Source organism: Pyxicephalus adspersus, chromosome 2, assembly GCF_032062135.1.
Source record: "Pyxicephalus adspersus chromosome 2, UCB_Pads_2.0, whole genome shotgun sequence".
NCBI lineage: Eukaryota > Metazoa > Chordata > Amphibia > Anura > Pyxicephalidae > Pyxicephalus > Pyxicephalus adspersus.
This window is the reverse complement of record NC_092859.1, coordinates 3,214,205-3,233,891: the sequence shown is the minus strand read 5'-3', so window position 1 is coordinate 3,233,891 and position 19,687 is coordinate 3,214,205. Positions and strand designations below refer to the sequence as shown.

General features: G+C 37.3%; 1 protein-coding gene across 1 annotated transcript; it reads right to left on the bottom strand.

Annotated features, from left to right (window-relative positions):
• Nucleotides 1–2,323: 2,323 nt before the first annotated feature.
• On the bottom strand, nucleotides 2,324–14,937 carry LOC140322696 (alpha-2,8-sialyltransferase 8E-like). The gene is made up of 8 exons (XM_072399266.1): nucleotides 14,783–14,937; nucleotides 14,612–14,668; nucleotides 12,659–12,739; nucleotides 9,990–10,076; nucleotides 8,333–8,477; nucleotides 7,051–7,163; nucleotides 5,785–5,871; nucleotides 2,324–4,399 (listed from the first exon to the last, which is right to left on the bottom strand). Exons 1-8 carry the CDS (start codon nucleotides 14,872–14,874, stop codon nucleotides 3,940–3,942), a joined length of 1,122 nt encoding a protein of 373 aa, XP_072255367.1. The 5' UTR covers nucleotides 14,875–14,937; the 3' UTR covers nucleotides 2,324–3,939.
• Nucleotides 14,938–19,687: the final 4,750 nt, after the last annotated feature.

The window sequence follows — 19,687 nt, the reverse complement described above, 5'->3', positions numbered from 1 at the left end:
TTGACATTGAAAAATAAAAACAGTAAAATAATCAACAATATTTAAACTTTTCAAACCCTATAATACATTCAAATATGTTGGTTTACAGTTTGCATAGATAGGAATACTAAATACATAATTTTAATATTATTAAACCATTCAGAACACAAAATGTTCAATATTCATATTTAATTCACAAAGAATAGTATAAACATACCCAAATTAAACCAAATGGTACTCAAAAGTATTTTTATTTACACCCTACTCAAAACAACAGAACTTACAACAAATTCTATCTAAGTACTGGCATTTTCTTTTCAGGATGTAACTATACCTCAAGGAACATCTAGCAACTTCTGGAGGAATCCAAGGGTTCTATGGAACCATGGCTGACAATGAGTGGATGTTGTGAATGATCATTAATCAGTGACTCGACCCTTGAGTTTCAAAGACCTTCTCCAGTGTCTAACAAAATACACTAATTTTCTAGTTAAAGGTCTCTGAACATTCACAGGTCTGTAATTAACTAATGTCAGTGCCTTGTGTTTCTTCTGGTTCATCTATTGGCACTGGTTTTACCACTGAACAGTAAATGGCGATGAAGTGTTCGGTTTTCACATTCTCTTTTTTAGAATTTTACTTAAAAGCTGACATTTAATTACAGGTGTACAGAATAACACAAATAATGATGGTTCCATTCTCTAAATTAGGTTAACTATTAAACACTAGATGCCCATCTTCAATATAAATAAAAAATATAACTAAAATATATATATATAATTTTTCTATCAAACATAGGAATTTTTTAAGGCATCTATATACACAATAACAATAAGAATACAATAACAATTATATAAAAACAAAGCCATATAATTAAGCAGTAATATATATCATCCAAACATTGCAAACAATTTACTTAGGTGTTCTATTCATTGCCCCAAAAAGTCTGGAAAAATGCTCTCTAATAGTAATATACTGTACGCGATTCACAGTAACATATAGTCTAACAAATAGGAGTCATAAATATTACCAATGTAAATAAGCCAATGGCAGATATCAACACAGAAAGCTTTTGGACATTCGGAGCAATGTTACTTCCTTCCTACAAACCGATAATAAATCACCATCCCAGTCTTACACCTCCAAAAAGAATTTGTTAAATGGCTAGATGCCTATTTTAACAATTTCTTGCAGGCATATACAATAGGCTAACATACAGTGACTTCATTTTTTGGTGTCTTGTATTACTTCCTCAGGGCTCAGCTTTGCACCTTCGTCATCAAAGAACTATTTTTAGATAGCACATGGCCCAACAATAATTATTCTTCATTAATGAACCATTTACAATACAATGTGTTGGCTTTTGTCTTCATTCCGTTCGTTCATCTAGATTGTCTTGTTTACTGACATTTCATACAGTTTCCATCATCTGTTCTGTGTTGGAGTCTTCCGACAATGTTTTTTATTAATAGGGAAATGATTGACATTTTCTCGGCCCAGCCCTCTGAATGAGCGGCTTATTGTACTTGCATGTCAAGACAACAAGCACACACATTATACCATGTTCCCAATTGGGATAGGTCACTATTAGTTTCCAGCCCTATTTCATAGTTTTCATGGCTAGTTTCTTTGTGTTTTCTAGGTTACTGAGAAAAAAAAGAATTTCCTGATGTTGCTATAGCAAACAGTGGATTATTCACTTGCCATGGCAGTCACTATTGGAACAGGGCACATTTTTTTTAGACCTCTATCAAATCTAAAGCATAGACCCCATGACTAGTTACCATAGTTCTCTGAGATTATATGGAAACAGGGCAGTTCTCGGTTTTTCTATGGCAACAAGTAGACTTTTCAGCTAGTACAGCAACTAATTTAACTTTTAGTGCTTATGGGAACATTCTGTTGCCACTGGGTAGCTTTTTTACCACAACCAGTGAATCCCATTCTCTCTATGGCTGTCAGGTAGATCTCTCAATCATCATGAGGTCTTATATGTCCCATCACAATGTCAGTGGGTGGACTCTTCATTTTCAATAATCATTCCCTTTCTTAGTTAACAGGTTATGGTTACTGAGCCCATGATGTACCAAGAAACCCAGAAACTGGTACTCAGAACTTTCCTTCTCTTTAGCAGCAAATATTCACCTTTTCTTCATTCTGCCACCAGAAGAGAAATTCCAGGTTTCTCTAGGTAAAAGAACTAGGTAGGTGGTCATTGTCGTTCTTCCAATGTGACAACACTGACAAATAATGAGCCCACAGAGTTGGCTTGACTATGGGTATAGGTTATATCCAATGCTACATCCCAAAAGTAATACTACTAAGAACACAATAAAAGTTAATTCAAGGGGGTTTTATTGCATCAATTGCATTTCTTAGAAATAATATAAAATTTATTAAAACAACATATTTATTTCATAATATACAGATAGCATTGCTATATCATCAAAGGTATCTTAATTTACATGCCACAGAGTACACATCATAGAGTAAATCCAGCATGACCCATTTTTCAAACCTCCAAGATCAAAGCGTTTCATGAAATAACATCCGCTTCCTCAGGAGCATATTGTATATGGAGGAATCATGCAATCCTAAAGTGTGAACAATAATATTTGATTGAGAAATATCTCAAAGATAACATAACAGGGACATGCTACTTTAATAAAATAAATTTATTTCCTGAATAATGACTGGCACAAGGCTGTGACAGGGGGAGAGCATTCTGCACACTGCATGGGCTGCAAGCCATGTTTTTGGTGTGTTAAGTGAACCTTCTTGCAATATCCTGCAAGAACATTGAACAGGTTCCCTTTAAGTCTTCTGTAGATGGGATATTAAACAAATATTTCCTAGTATTTTACTGCTTTGAAAATGTGAAGTAACCTCCAGGATCTCTCATTATCTGTGAAATAAATAAGGGGGGTTGAGTCTTTGTTTGGGAAGTCACCTGCTCAATAGGGAACATTTCCTCGGACATCCGATGGGTCCGCAAAACTTCGGCGAACCGATTTCGCGAAACCATCGGAAGTAATTACTATTCCCGGCATTAGAGGATAATTAAACTCTATTGTCCCGGGATCGCAGCGGATTCTCAGGGCTGCAATCATTCTTAAAGCCTTGGGAATTCTCTTGTTTGCTAGAGGTTAATTTCCTCTAGTGCCCGGGGATTGCAGTGGTACTGCAGATGAACTCTCAATGGAGTTTCTCCATTGAGAGTTCATCTGCAGTTCAGTTCCCACGGTCAACGGTCGCGTGCCTCCTCCAATCAGCTGTGACCGCAAAGTTCACAATCGAGAGTTCATCTGCAGTTCCACTGGGATCCCCGGGCACTAGAGGTTAATTAACCTCTAGTGCCCCATGCCGGTGCTGCATTCATTATTCAGCACAGCCCGCAGGACTTTAAAAAAAAAATTTTGATCTGGTTTCGCGATTTTACACAGGCCGTTCTCTCTTACAGTAAGCGAGAATGGCCCAATTCGCCACGAGATCGAGTTTTAAAAACTCGCCCGCTCATCCCTACTGCTCAACTTCTTCTGCAGAAGTGAAAATATAATGCATACTAATCTGAAAAGCACATTTAATAAATATTGTATATATTTCACCATATCCTACATATCAAACCATGTCTTTATGAAGATGGCTTAGTGCACATGGCAGTCATGATGGAACAGAAAAATCCTTCTCCACACTAATAAAAAAAGTGTACAATTGTCTAAATGCGTTTCTATTCTGTACCACTTAATTGATACACCTGAATTCAATTGATTAGATGTGTTTCCATATACTTTTGACCATATAGGTAGATGTAATGGTCAAGTGTCCACAAAGACAAAATTATAACTCCAGTTTTCTGGTTAAAAAGTAAAAAACAAAACAAAAACAGTGTTGGTTAAAGAATGTAAACAGAACTTTCGGGGTGAGGAATGTGGAAATCAAGTATGTATATAAAGTGTGAACTTAACACTTCCCAGTTTGAAGAAAGAGTGCTCCTTTTGAATGCATTTTTAGGTAGAGATAAAACTCATCGGGCATTGAGTGGAATCCGGGTTTGGGATATATGTTATCATAATAGTGGTGAGGGATGTTATTTCCATCTGGGTCTGTAGGAAAAGGCCAAAACCCATAGAGTTGTATTTTGTTGCAGAGTTCAAGAGCAGAACTGACTAACATGAGCCCGGAAGACAGACGATTGGCCTTAATGCCCATCTCCTTCCAATGGCTGGAAAGGTTCCTGAGATACTCCGGATGGAAAAAAGCAACTTTGTTTTCCAAACTGAAGTCTTCCACAGAATACAAGGCCCGGAAGGAAACATCTGTATTGTGGACATAAGAGAAAGCTGGCAGTACGATCATTGCAGAATCGTAAAGTTTGATGTTGTCGATAAAAGGCTTTCGTCTCTCCAAGAGCCTTCCAAACCTTGAAGCATAAAGAAATGTAATGTAAAAGAAATGCAGTTGCTTTCCCCTCCACAATAAAACTGATTAGCTCCGTCCCTAAAAGCAGCAGAACCAGTTTCTCAATTAACTTAAGAACTAAGGATCTTTTATTGTCTTTGTAATGGACCCATGGACCCTGTCCTAAAATGTCTGGTTGCTGAGTCACCATGGGGACAGACCTGATCACTAAACTGACAAGGCAACTGGGTCAAACCAACTGGTCCAATGCCATGTGGTTATGGAAAGAGACTGAATCCTATGATTACCATGACAATTGGGTGGATTCTTTGGTCATGATGATAATGGGGACAAACTCTTTGTGGAAATGTGTGTATCCATACATCACTTTAGAAAATGGTGGATCCTGTACATGCCAAATCAAAGGGGTGGATACTTCAGTTGTCCTGGCAATTAGACAGATTTCTAAGGAGCTATGGAAACATCCCATAGAAATAGGCACACGTGAATGTTTCTTTGGTAAGGGTTGATCCCTCGACATCTAAAGAAGCAAAAGTCAACACCATCTTTTGCCATAGCAATAGGGTTAAGCCCTCTTTCACCGTGTTCACATACTACTTATTACTAAATTTTGCCATTAATGAGCCATGGAAAATTTACCAGTCGCCACATGTTGGCCATGATTCACATAGGATGTGCCTCTCAGTTTGGTTTTATGCTAAGCTTTCTTTGGTGCCAGTAGGAAAGGGCAAACAATGAAGTAATAAAGGGAAAGCCCTCTATCATTAATTTCAACATCAGGAAGGCCCTTTATCATTGATGTCAATGAAAGATGGGCGCCTTGTCATTGATTTCAATGAGAAAATGTCCCACCCCCATTGATACACACACTTTATAGCTAGCGATATCCCATTAAAGAGAAATTCAACTTTTCCATGCAGAGCAAAGTCACTTTTAAGCTGGGTAGTAGGTACTTCCGGGTATGAGCAAGCATGTAACAATGCTGTAGAACAAGAAGCCAATCACTAGCCGTAAACACTTACGCCTTAATCACATGACCAGAAAAACAGCAACACCCATCATGTCAGTACAACGTAAAAGGTGCATGAAGCTATAAAGGAACTCCAGTAAGGTGGAACCCATTGGAGCGAAACTGTCACACGCTTCTGAATAATAATATGTTCTTTAAAAACTTTTTAAAAACTTCTAAAAAACCTTTAACATTTTAAAAAAAAATCTAATTTAAGACCTCAATGGTGTGGATTACTCTCGCCCAACCCCATAAGGTTTTTTTTGCTGCTCTGTTTTTCTTGTAGTAGTTGTAATTTTATTGCTTGTAATGCATTATGCCCATTATTATTTTTTTCTACTAAAAATTTAGAAATATAAAAGAAAATAGAAACTCACTTCTTTATCAGTATACTTGGGTTGGCACTAACAAAATGGGACTTTGTACCAATGTCTTCTGCCAGATTGAGAGGAGGCAAATTAAGGCTGTAACAAATAAAAGATAAAGAAAAAAAATGATGTTAATGGTTTGTTGCATTTTATTGTCTTCAACACACTTACCTTTCCTGGAACTAATTGTGAATTGTCAAGCAACAAGCAACGACTTGGAATATATAGAAAACCTGTCTGAGTACATTACATCGATTCCAAACACTGGCACAAATATTTATTCAGAGTAAATTTATGATAAAAGATGCCCTGCAAAGCTGTACATTTAATTGAAATGGAGATCCCACAATTTTGACCATAACCATTTTAAAACAATTGCAGTTTCCAGTAAAAGTGTATTTAAGGCCAACATTTTTCTTTGGTTTTGGGTAGGGAAATAAAAAAATGCAGAATACAGCTAGGTATTAAAGTTTTAAAGTAAAGATAACAAAGACTGTTAATCCTGGGAACATCCGATTGGCCCATGAGATCAGAAAATATTTTTTTTCCCTGTTGGAGAAAATTAAAACAGGTTTTTTTGTCTTTGGATCAAATATATCAATTGGGTTTAATTGACTTGATTGACTTATGTCTCTTTTCAACCTCACTATGTATTGATATCATGTACTTATATAGTGCCAACATATAGGCCAGTTGGTCAAGTCATAAACTGATCCTTAGAGGAGTTCAGAATGACATGTCCCTAGCAATTTTGAATATGGGAACAAATGATGTCCTGGTCAAGCCACTGAATCATCATACGTCCATGAATATACTGTATTCATTTCTTTTATTGTTCTGTTTAGGAGAACTAACTCTCAAGGTTTCCTGGATCCCTGGGTTTCCTTCATAGGTTGATAGGGGTTCCTGGAGCAATGAGCAATTTGTGACTCTTAGGTAAGTTTAACTGACAGAAATGATCTTTTCTCTCTGTGAGGGTGATCTAAGAGTGATGTCCTATCTGTAAGAAGTATTCTTCCCATTGACTACCATACTATGAAGTGTATATTTAGAAAATACAGCAGAGGTTCCCTAAAACTTTAAAGTGGTTTCCCATGTTAAAAAGGTTGAGAAAGACGATCTTAGACAGTTATCACTAGAACAGGTGTCCCTTAATTCTATTCCTATATATATAGCAGTTTCCATTCTCACTCTATGAACCAGTAATCATGCTTGTATGTCTATAATGGATGCAGCTCCCTGAGGTAGTTTCTTAGTTGACTGGTAATTTGTTACCTGAACACAAAATCCATACTGTCAATTTCTTTCCCGCAAAAACTGTTCTGTAAAATGCCTCCATTGCCGACCACAGCACAAGTCTTGAAGGGTTTTCTGAGGAAAGGAGAAATCTAAAAAAAAGAAATGACTTACACCTAATATACACCTTATGCCAGATAAAAAGACTTTGGGGGCAGTGGTATTATCTGGGGTGCTTGTGTGGGCAATATATTGATCTAGAGCAGCGATCGAGAAAATTTTGGAGGTCTGCGGCCCCCCAGCAGGGTCAGGAGAAGGACGCACCTGCCACAGCCGTGTACCATGTTCCTTGTGCAGATCAGACCTGCGATGGGAAAGTGGGCGGGTTGTGGCATTATGACATCACTAAGGGGGAAGTTTCTGCCCCTTTGAGTGACACCCGGCTCCCCGTGCATGAGCTGTCTGGAGCCGGTAAATTTAGTGGTCCGTTGGCCTGAAAAGGTTGGCGACCACTGATCTAGAGTGCCTCTAGGAGCTGTGGTATGACCTGTGGTAGCTTCAGTTGGTCAGGTTTAGGTTCAGTAAAATTATGTGCCAAAAAATGAGGTCAGATGGTTCCCTAAATATACTAAATGACCAGGTTTTTCTATTAACGGATTTTTTTTCTTCCCTGATGGCATGGGCATATTCCAAGATGACATGTAAGGAGTCATGAGGCTCAAATTTTGAAAGAGTGGTTCAGATGCCATTAGATATGATTTTCACTTATGGATTGGCCACCATAGAGTCCAAACCTGAACCCCAATGAGAATCTTTGGGATGCACTGGGGAACACTTTCCCAAGTTCGTCTTTTCCTTTATAAGATTGTCGTCCACCATTCAAGTATTTACTTTCCATGCATTACATATGTCTACATATTTTTATAAACTGTAGCTGTCAGCCATATTTAGGTCCATAATGTCATCAAGTACCAAGTGACAGGATCCACTCCAAGTTTGCCGAATCACCCAGGTTCTCCTATGATAGATTATTTTTTCCAGTATTTGAGAGCTCTAATAAATCAAGCTCAATGTTTTTGCAGGGGCTGGAGAAGACTTTAGTGGTTATAGGGGGGAAGCACAATAATTCAATGCATTTTTCTTAGGTAACGTAGCAATGGCTTTGATTGCCATGTTCTATCCACAAAATGTCTCCAAGGAGCTCCCTTTTTCATTTGTACATAAAATATAATCATCAGAATATACTTTCTGCTCTCCCCCACCATTTAAATTTAAAAACAATTCTTTTCATGTAAGTAAAACATATTGATAAAGAATTTACCTTTGGTAGCATGTGGTGGATTTTCTTTGTCATTGTAATTATTTTGCTGGGATTTGTTTCATATTTCAATTTATAACCAAGAGGAGCATTGTCCTGGGTGACAAGTAACATGTGCCGTGCATTACAACAACTTCCTAACACCAGTCTGTGAAAGAAGCATGAACAGTGGATTTTAATGACTAATCTACTTTCTTGTATCCATATCATATACCAAATCATGGATCATCCAAGTAGATACCCCCATATTGTTCCTGTAATCGGAGGACCTTCTACAGATGTTCACTAAATGTTACAACTCCTCTGAAAACATGAAGCTCGTCTCCAGCCATTCTTTTGTTCATTTACAGATATTAAAGAAATATATATTGGGAGTAATCTACACGGATATCTATAGATACATGAAGGACTGGTAAGAATTTTTGTTTTGATGTTTTGGCCAAATTCATTGGAACCAACAGGAAGGGCAAAATTAGGATTTTATGTTGGTAGTTGTAACGGTAGGAGTTACGTGGCTCCTAGGAATCATGTTTAAACTATCATAGAACTATTATTGTGCCGTTAAATGACTCTTCAGTAACTAGGAACATGGGGTCAAGAACCCTCAAGCTAACCACGACATTCTATGAAAAAGGGAGGATGAGCAAGTGGCACACATTGTGCTCTCCTCCATAGGAGGTCTTTCAAGATCCATAGGAGGTCTTTCCATTATGGACTGTTCACCAATGACAGCGGAGTGCCGTTCACATGTTAGATTTTCACCTGAGATGAACACAACTGATCAGAGTTATCGGTATTGGCAGCATAAGATTATGAGATGAAGCATTACAGTTTGAGCTGACCTTGTCTATAATCAACACCGCTTTGGCGATCACATGGCTTTCTTTGAAAAGTATGTTTTTTTGTGTACCATTCATCTAAACAGTCTTTATGAGAAGAGGTCAGGGTAATTTGGATAAAACAAAAGTAAAATCAGTAATTTTGCTTTAGATCAATTTGTTCCTCTAGAGCAGATTCCCCTGATATTCTGGGTATGGTTGTCAAACAGAACAGGAAGCCAGAGAGGCACCATCATGTATGTATGGCAGCACGGTTGGCTCAGTCTCTAGAACACTCGCCTTTGCAGTGCTAGGTCCCAGGTTTCAATGTGGGACAGGACACTATCTGCATGGAGTTTGCATGTTCACCTGTGTTTGCATGGGTTTCCTTCAGACACTCCAGCTTCCTCCCACATTCTAAAAACATGCAGTTAGGCTAAATGGCTTTACCTCAAAAGTTGATCCTAGACTGTGTGAATGTCATATGAAAATGGTAGGGATGCTAGATTGTAAGCCAATTTGAGGGACAGCTAGTGATATGTCTATGGACTTTGTAAATCTCTGTGTAATTTGTTGGCGCTATATAAATACTAGTGAATAATAATAATGTATGTTTTGCTATTTTTTTACTATAATTACTTTTTACAGAAGTTATTAAGACATACTGAGTCTTTTCTATTCTTTCTCAGAGGCAGTCCTCGGCAGATGTTGAGAGCTGCGCTAACGTGATGACACCAGCGCTGCTGTTTGCATGAACATTCTATGAACATGTTTTTAGACATGGCACCTATTCCTTCAGTATTTCAGAGCAAAAACCATTCCCAAAACTAAGGAATACTCACTTCAGTTTATTATGTTCAAATTCGTTGTATTGCCAAGGGCATTGCCTGAGTTCATTAACAAACTTCTTGACGTCATTGGCATCAACTCTGTAGCAATAAGAAAATAGGAGGTATAATAAAAAAAAGAACCCAATGAGTTTTGCGGAAATGGCCTACTTTTTCAGATGGAATATTAGGGTAAAAAAAAACCCTCTATTGGTCACTTTTTACCTAATTTGGGTTCTTCACACTGGTTTGCTAATTTTTATACACCTTCCTGTCCCATGGGTAGAATCCTGAGGGATATGATTGTATCAGCTGTTTGACATTTATCTTAGACTATTGTAACAAGAGTTCAAAGGTTGTTAAGGTTTTTTGCTGACCTTAATATTCCTCCTAAAGCAGCGGGTTTTTCCAAGTGAAATGCATTGGGCTCTTTCTGAATATCATCTTCTTACCTTTGAATATGTAAACAATGAATACCATTGATGGCATTTACCTTGTTACATGTTTGAGTATTGGTGGTTAACTTGAATACACAAACATTTTGTTTTTGATGATAATAAACTTTTTGATGTTTTAACTATTAATCTTGTGTGCCACACAACGTCTTACTTTGGACCTCAATCTTAGGAGAACAGCCACGGCCCACTTGGCCTTCTTTGTGTAATGTATCCATATATATATATATATATATATATATATTCATGACTGCTCTAAATATTGGACACATATTAGAAACATTTCTAAATATACAAGAAGTACAGGTGGAAGGACGAGATTCTGTAGTGTGCAATCTGCACATTAGCATCAGCATTTCACTCAATAGGAAAACAATGTTTACATATACAATATGTTATTATTTTGGGTCGATTGGAAACATAAAATTCACTCTGAAAGAACCTATTGTATTGCACTGGACTGGGGAGACAGTTGTGGCTTAAAAGATTGTATAACAATAAAAGATGCAAAGTGGTTGTATTACAACATTGATTAAAAAAAGTTTGCACAGAGTACGGGAGTTTGTAGTTCCTCTGTTCCACCCTTTCCTGGCCATACCAGATCTCTAATAACAGTGACAGTTACTAACAGTGAATGCCCATAGTTGGGGTACCGGGCCTCATTTCCGCAATGTACCGAGATGGTAAAGTTTTAAGAACCTTGAAACCCACAGTTATTTGGTCTCTTTCCCTTCAGAATGAGAGCTTTGTTTTATTGTACTTTTTACCCATTTCCAGAAAGGGACTCAATAGAAAAAAACTTTGTTTTTTAAACTAATATTTACAGGGTCCAGCATTGTCCAAAGGCAATGCCCTAGGATACAGTACAAAACCTTTTGTTTGCAGTTCCTACCATATAATAACAGGAGATCTGACAACTCGAAGATTAAATTGGAGTCTTGATTTTTTTTTTAAGTTTTGAATGTTTGACAGATTATATTAGAGTGAGTCAATCTGTAGTGTCAACTGTAGAAATTCTATTAGCATTGGAATATTTGTGTGATTTTGACAGGCATAAGACAGAAACTATTTTGTAAATTAATCCCTTCATGCTTTTTGACACCTTTACCTTAGATTACTTTATCTCACTTGGAACACATTCCCACAAGTTACCCTGAACTCCTCCGAATGTTTGTGTCGATACTATGTTCAGAGGATGTGCATGTAACCTAAAATGTACTAGGCAGCAGAAAATACCCAGTCCCGGATGTTAATATTGATATATTGCTATTGAATACTGCTGGTAGGTCATCGATGAGAAACCAGCCTACTAAACAACTCTTCCCTCGGAATGTAGACTTTTGAAGAGGTCACCACACAAATCCCATGCTTACCCTACGAGCACTGTTAAAAGGAAATGCAAATAACCTAACTGAATGATGATAACATAATATTTATAAGCTGCTGCTTGTTCTTTGCTTTACAAGTAGCATTTATTTCACAACAAAGGATTCCCAGAGCACTTAAAGTTAGCTAAAGGGACAGCACAGCAGATGGTCTTTGGGTTTTTGGGCTAGCTTTGCCTAATTCAACCTCAAAAGAGGGCCTCCCATAAGGGAGAAGTGACTGATCTCTCCTATTTAGGTCTGTCAATAAATTTTACCCCTGAACTATTGAGATCTCTAATAGGCTTTTTACAAAGGAGGGAGAAGGAGGAAGTGGAAGAAAGGATATTTTAAAAGAAGCTTTGTGCCAATGTCAGGTTTGATAGACGATTACACCTTATGTTTATTCAGTATTTCATGCTTACAAAATTGTTTAAAATAATGAAAAGAATATATGCAAGATTTATGCAAAACACTTTACATTTCTTTTAATCCAATAGGAAAGTAATAAAAACTTTTCTTTTCCAAATCTCTTCATCAGTCACATGATGTGGTTTGTAACACAAACAAACCCAGACGTGATTGTTAGACTGATGTGATTTTGTCAGTGCCAGTTTCGGCATCAGGGGCAAATCCCCATGAGTCCATGAGGCATCATTCAAGCAGAATGGGGGAGGGACCAGACCAGTAAATGCTGCTTAACTGCAGATGAGAAAAATCAGGTCTCCTTCTCTGGCAGATTAAGCTATGCAAAGTATGTGCTTTATATTTTATTTTTTTGTATGTTTGCTTTATGGTGAAGAATATTTCTATTGTATTTGTACGTAAATGATAATATTATTTAGGGTGTGAATTCACTACTTACAATTTCAGGGATTTCTTTAGAATATTTTTTTTTACATTGTCACAGTCAGAAATTGAGATGTTTATTGGATTTGTTCTCCTCCTGAATGGGTAAAAAAAAAAAAAAAAAAAAACACGGTCAAAAATATGGTCAAATCACTAAAAATGCTTAGAATAGAATTCCAGAATATTGGACAGAGCTGTGAGTAGCATGAGGCTCTGCCAGATTCCTATTTCTTAGTAGGGAGGCACACCACTCCGCCATATTGGGCAGTGTCCCTGTCCAAAGCAATAGATTATATCATGGTGATCTTTGTATAGCTGGAAAGTGCTGGGAGATCAGACACATTTCAGGGATCCTTATCTCCTTCATCATGGCTGTGAACAAAAGTGAAGACCAACACAGGAAGATGGTAGCTAAAAAAGCTGAAACAGTGGCTGAATAGGACAACAATTAGAGCTGCCAATAGCCAGAGAAGAATCAGTGCACACGACACATTGATAGGACTGGATAATGAAGAAACAAATCTGAAAGTAAGAGATCTCTCAAAATTAAGGGAATTTGTATCTTCCGCAGTTGACACAAAAACAGGTGTCCTCTATGAAATGATTTCCTTCAACCCTTTCTGTGGGATGACTGTAATATTTTGGGTTTCTCCCTACTTTCTATACTGGATGGAACGGATAGAGGACCAATACCAATTCTTCTTCCATTTCTATATGGAAGAAAAAAAGACCACTTACCCATTCAAATTACTAGTGATCTCATTGGCTTCCTCCACTGTTCAGTTCCAGTAAACAGTTAAAAAATGCATTCATGCCATTCTGCCCGCGTCATGTGAGCTTAGCCTGTCATCTTCAACCCCTCCATCCCTCACCCCAAAGTGGATATGATATTACTCAACCTGAGCTCATAGTACTCCAAACCTGAGAGGTGCCCACACATCATTTCATGGCCACCACTAGGTCCTGGAGGAATTCCCACCAACATCCACCAACTGTGAAATGGAAGCTGTTATAGAACTGACAAGAATACTGCAGGAAAAAGTATGTATAGGGGATTTAAAAATACTGGGGATGGTCATTATGGGGTGGGTCAATTCAATATTTACCATTTAATATTTACCAGTTCTGTGCTTTATTACTACTTGCTTTTTATCTGCAATGCAGCAATGATATAACGAGTTTAAACTTAAATTAATAAAACAATAAAATGGAAACATTATCTCCTTTGTTATATCACTCATTTTAAAGATATTCTATTTATCAAAGTATTTTTCATAGACATTCTTTTTTTTTTTTTTACATTTTCACATATAAAGTCAATAAAGTGTTGGTCTACTCACAAAAAGTGATGAGGGTGGGCAAAATCACTTTACTGACTGCTGATTCACCTTCAGGGTCTACAGTTGTATAGATCCCCAGCTATTCTCTCATTTTACCCAACATTTCAGGGAGGATTGGTAGAAATTACCATCTTGGGTAATGGAGCACATCAATGGAGAAAATCGATATGTTTTGGTGGTTTTTAGGAATAAGGAATATGGAAACGCAGTCAGTTAGCAGGCACCTATTTTTGTGCCCAAAAATTCCCCCTCTGCCTTAATACTCAACAAATATTCTCCACTCCTCCATTCTCCATCCATCCTTTTTCTACAGAATCAATGATAAAAAGGAGAGCAACAACAATCAAAGAAAAAGAATACCCTATACATGCCAAAAAAAGCCAAAAAAAACTATAAAGAAAAACAAATGCATTTACATTGCATTAGTCAAGATTTACTCAGCTTTTATTTAAAATTTACACATTTTTCACTTTGGATTCTATTTGAAAATATGTTAATCAATTTTCATTCATTCATACATTTTCTTATGGCATCCAAAGTGAAAATGCATGTATTTTGGGTAAAAGTTGGATAAATCTTGGATAGGGATTAAATTCAGTCTCGCGGGGAATTGGGACATTCTTGCTTACCAATCATGTAGGTGAGAAGGACCTTTGTAAATTCGGCTGGCAAGGGCCATTCGGGACCTGCAAGACCAATCAGGGGACAAAGCTGTCAGTCATTACGTGTCAATAATTATTTTTTCCATAAGAAGGGGATGAGAAATAAACAAGACACATGAGAAATTCTGAAATCATTACCAGAAGTGAATGGTCGTAGTCCCTTGCAGATTGATGTAGAAGCAATAGAAAGCCAGCACTGAGAGAAGACAGAGATGCCATCCACGCAGCATACTGTACAGCCAACATCCAAGTCGAAGTCCAGATTGTTTCTACAGAACTGTTGAGGAAAATATTCTTTCCGGTAGCTCACATAATTGGAATCACAAATGTTTATCTGAGAGCCTGGTGACTCAGGTCAAAACATTCCATTCACACGTAGGGGCTAGAAATGACTTCATTCAGTTCATTGGAACGGCAAAAGGTGTGTCGAGGGTTGGCATCCCAAATACAGCAGTGCAATGACGATCTTTTGGCAGCATATCGAAAAATATCAGAATCAGGCCAGACTCCTCTGCAGAGAAAGGATATAAATGTACAACAAATGGTATTAATTCCAATGCTAGGACTAACATTATTTACAAACACAGACAGTGTTATTTTTCTAAGCATAATAAAAACACATGGCTGGCTCAGAGGCTAGCACTCTTGCCTTTGCAGTATTAGGTCCCAGGTTCCAATCTGGGCCAGGACATTTTCTGCAATTTGTATGTTCTCCTGTGTCTGTGTGGGTTTCCTCCGGGTGGTCCAGTTTCCTCTGACATTCCAAAAACATGCAGTTAAATGTATTGGCCCAAGATACCCCTACAAACCTCTAGGATACCCCTACAAACCTCCAAGATACCCCTACAAACCTCTAGGATACCCCTACAAACCTCCAAGATACCCCTACAAACCTGTTGGCAATGTCTGTTTCAATTCTACAACAACTAATGGAATTGTTTTGCCTTTATAGGAATAATCATGGTTTTCATTGCTAGTGTTGTTGTTCGAGTTCTGGTTGTCTTTATATTCTACCCGAAAATGGCTGTTCAAATTTGGGTAGACCCAACACGAAAAAAAGATGGTAAAAATTCGGGAAAAAAATGTAAAAAAAGTGTTAAAAAATAATTAATGTTAAATTAATTTATTGAGTGTTTGTGTTTATTTACCCCAATTTTTTTTTTTTTACAGGTTATCGTTACAATGACATGATATCTCTTACACTGTAACACACTTTCCAGCACAGTAAAAATATGATACATTTGTTACATCTTTATTTTATCTACTGTGTTACAGAGTAAGCGATACTTGGGAAATCATTGAGAAGAGTGTGCTATCCCCAGGGTTAATTAACCTGTAGTGCCCCAGGAATGGTAGTGGAACTGCAGAGTTCATCTGCAGTTCAGTTCCCACGGTCACATGACCGTGGGAACTTTGAGGTCACAGCTGTGACTGCAGGCAATCCCTGGGGCACTAGAGGTTGAATGGGGACAAGTTACCCCATTCATCACATAGAGAAACTCTATCTAAAAACACATACTACTAGCAACAGCAATCAGGATCGCTGTTGCAGTCCTGTAGTATGTGTTCCTAGATAGAGTTTCTCTATCCAAGAACACAGGACTCCTGTGTTCTTGGATAGAGAAACACTATCCAAGAACACCTACAACTAGTAATAGGGCTGCAAGAGCAATCTGATTGCTCTTGCAGCCCTTAATAGTCCCTAAAAATAATCCGATTTCCCCACCATTGACTCCAGTGGTGTTCAGGATTCGATTACCTGAACAATTTCTTACTATTCGATTGAATAGCTGTCAAATCAAATAGTGAGATATTCGACCAACACTATTCATTACCAATTATACCATCAATTAGCAATATTTTAGTTTTTGGATCTGGTTGGACTAAGAGGAAAAATAATTGATGGCACCATATGTAATTGTCTTTTTTTCATGAAGGGCACTGCACATTTGGGTAAAAAGGAGCCTAACAACATGGGTGGTGGAGCAAGGATGGGGCAGAAATAATTTACATTATTATATATCAGTCCAGAGATAGAGAAGATGTTCCAGCCCCTGAAGAGGAAATAATGTTGTCACTGCCTAAAAACAATGACTTTACAAACCAATCTCTGAACATCCACCAATAAATGGATGTCTAGGAAGCCATGGAGCAATAAGGCATCACATTAACAATACATTGGTTGATTTTCTTTTTTCATGTCAGCTTTAAATAAGGTTGAGACCTCCAAAACCTCTCTGACTTAGGCACAACCTGTAACTCGGTGTCTCTAACAAGGGTCTGTGGAACCCTAAAGTTCCTCAGTTGGGTGCTAGAGGTTCCTTGCGAAATGAGCAGTTTGGACCTGTCAGGTCAGTGTACAGGATAACAATGTTCTTTTTGGCTTTGAAAAGCTTGCAGCCTTCCCACTGGCCAGTACCGTAAGAGGTGTTCTTCCCATTGACCACTACATTAATTTACTGTGAGCTGTGAATATATTAATTATAATTAGTGGTTCCCTGAAGGCCTGAAAGTTATTTCAAGGAGTTCCCCGTGTTAAAAAAGGTTGAGCAATTCTGCTACAACATATCAGTTTGGGTAGCCTATATCTCTTGAATGTGATGAGCGTCAATGAGCAGAAGTCACAACAGTTATCCCATTACTAATTACAATTCCTTAGGACCTGGATAGCTTAGTGGTCACCAAATATCTCTTACTGGGTTGACCTTGCAGACCTCAAAAACCAACAAGACGTGGCCAAACCAACAAGATATCACTTGGAGGCTCTTCATCACCTTGTCCAAGGACTTCCATGAAGATGTTAGATGTATGAGGTGATTAGTATGCCATGTCTAATGTCCAAGGGAATATTCGCATGACGATATTCAGCTTCAGTCATGGCTGGAGCCAAAGTGAAATTCACCCTACCACCTGCTTAGATAGGTAAGGTAAACAATAGTTGTTTTTTCTTCATTGTTTTAATGTACGCAATTAGATGACCTAAATTAATTTGGAGGAAATTTGTATCACAAAGCTGTAATACATAATTATCTATAGTAATATTGGCATATGTTACTGGTTTTAAGATCACTTGTGAACAAGCCACATAAGTAACCTGCTGTATGAACGAGTGTAGCATCATATGAATATGAGACACTGGAAGGTTAAGTCTAAGCACTATGATGATATGTTACCTCTTCTACCAGAACCTAGAGAGTCTCTCTGAATATTCTGAGCACTCTCACTGCTAAGTTTTTGAAGTAATGGAGGCATATTTAGCTTACTGTGTATGTGAAAGCTTCACTTCATTTATCTAAAAGGGACTGCTGGCCAAAATGTGTTCAATATACTGTATATATTGTTAGCAAACTATATATATATAAAATTGTATGTATGTATGTATGTATGTATGTGTGTATGTATATTCCACCATCCACATGGAGACACAGAAACACATGGAGACATTTCAACCAAACTTGCCATACATATGAATGAGACTCATGTGAGAGCGCTAGTCATCTTTGTACAGCGCTGTGCTATATGTCAGAGCTATATTTGGATGAAACGCATGGAGACATTTTAACCAAACTTGCTATGTTGCACCATTACTAGGAAACACATCATCAAACTTCCTAGACATATGACTGAGACTCGTGATTGCACTGCTGCTTCTTGTACAGCACTGTACTATATGTCAGAGCTATATTTGGTGTTATATATAAATTTATATATATAGATGGGTGTATATGGGCTTTTTTGGGAAATGCATGTTTGAAATTGGGGAAAAGAGAGAGAGAGAGAAAAGGGAAAAGACAGAGGGGTAAAAGGAAGAGAGTGAAAAGAAAGGCAAAAGGGGCAAAGGGAAGAGAATGGGGGAAAGAGAGTAAAAAAATGTGAAAGAATAGAGGGAAGACATAGAAGGAGATGAAGAAGGAGAGAAAAGAAGGTGGGGGAAGCGAAAAAGAGCGTATTGAAAAAAAAAACAGAAGACAGTGAAGATTTCAACCATTTCTCCTTTAATTTAACACACAAAATTTAGGTTTTTGAGATACTTTACAAGGAGTGAAGGGGAAGGGGGGTTTTAAGGACATTCATCATTGTAAGTGAATGTTTAAGAAAAAAATAACACTACATGGTTTGCTGATCAGATTTTTCTTGCATCACATATAAATTGAGTTACAAAGAACCAAGCTATTATTGGTACTATATATTAAGTTAAACATTATATATATATATATATATATATATATATATAAAAGAACTCAAACTCTTATGGATCATTTGAAATTGTAGGAAATCTCATACAGCCAACAGAAAGAAATTATTGCCTCAAAATTTCTGAGGTCAGATTTATTAATAATTAATAATTTTCACCTTTTCATTTCAAAGACCCTAACATGTTATGCAGCCCTGCAAGATAAACATATAACAAACCTGCACAACAGATGACAACATGTACAAATTATGATACAGGAGAATAAAAACGACCTTACCCAATCAAACTCACAATTTAGGAATTTTAGAATATGGAATTAATTATTGGTAAATTACATTTGGAATGGGGATATCTATGCCTGCCAGCTGGACTGGTTGAGCCTATGCTGATGGGGTTTAATTCTTTCTAGCACAATAAATATTTGGATGAAACTTAATGATAAATTTGATGAATTTGTTATTGGTACGCTATCATCTGCTGAATGTTCATGCCTTAAATTCCTTATATTACATTTTACAATGAAGATGTGAGTTTTACAGTTTTTCATGTGTCTTTATATGTATATATGCAGCAAACTCCACTGAAGTCTATGGGGGACAGATCATAAAGGTTTGTCTACTATTTTAGGGTTAATACCTACTGGATGCGCTATTAGTAAAGATTTAAAAAAAAAACATATTCAGGGAGAACATTCTTTTAATTTGGGAAAGCATTAAAAATATATAAATCTAAATTGCAAGCTTGGGAGATGCCTAAAAATTGTGAGTGGTATTTTCTTTATATTAAAAATGAATATGTCCTCCAGATTTTTTTACTAATGCGTCGGACCCCACAAAAGAAATTGACAT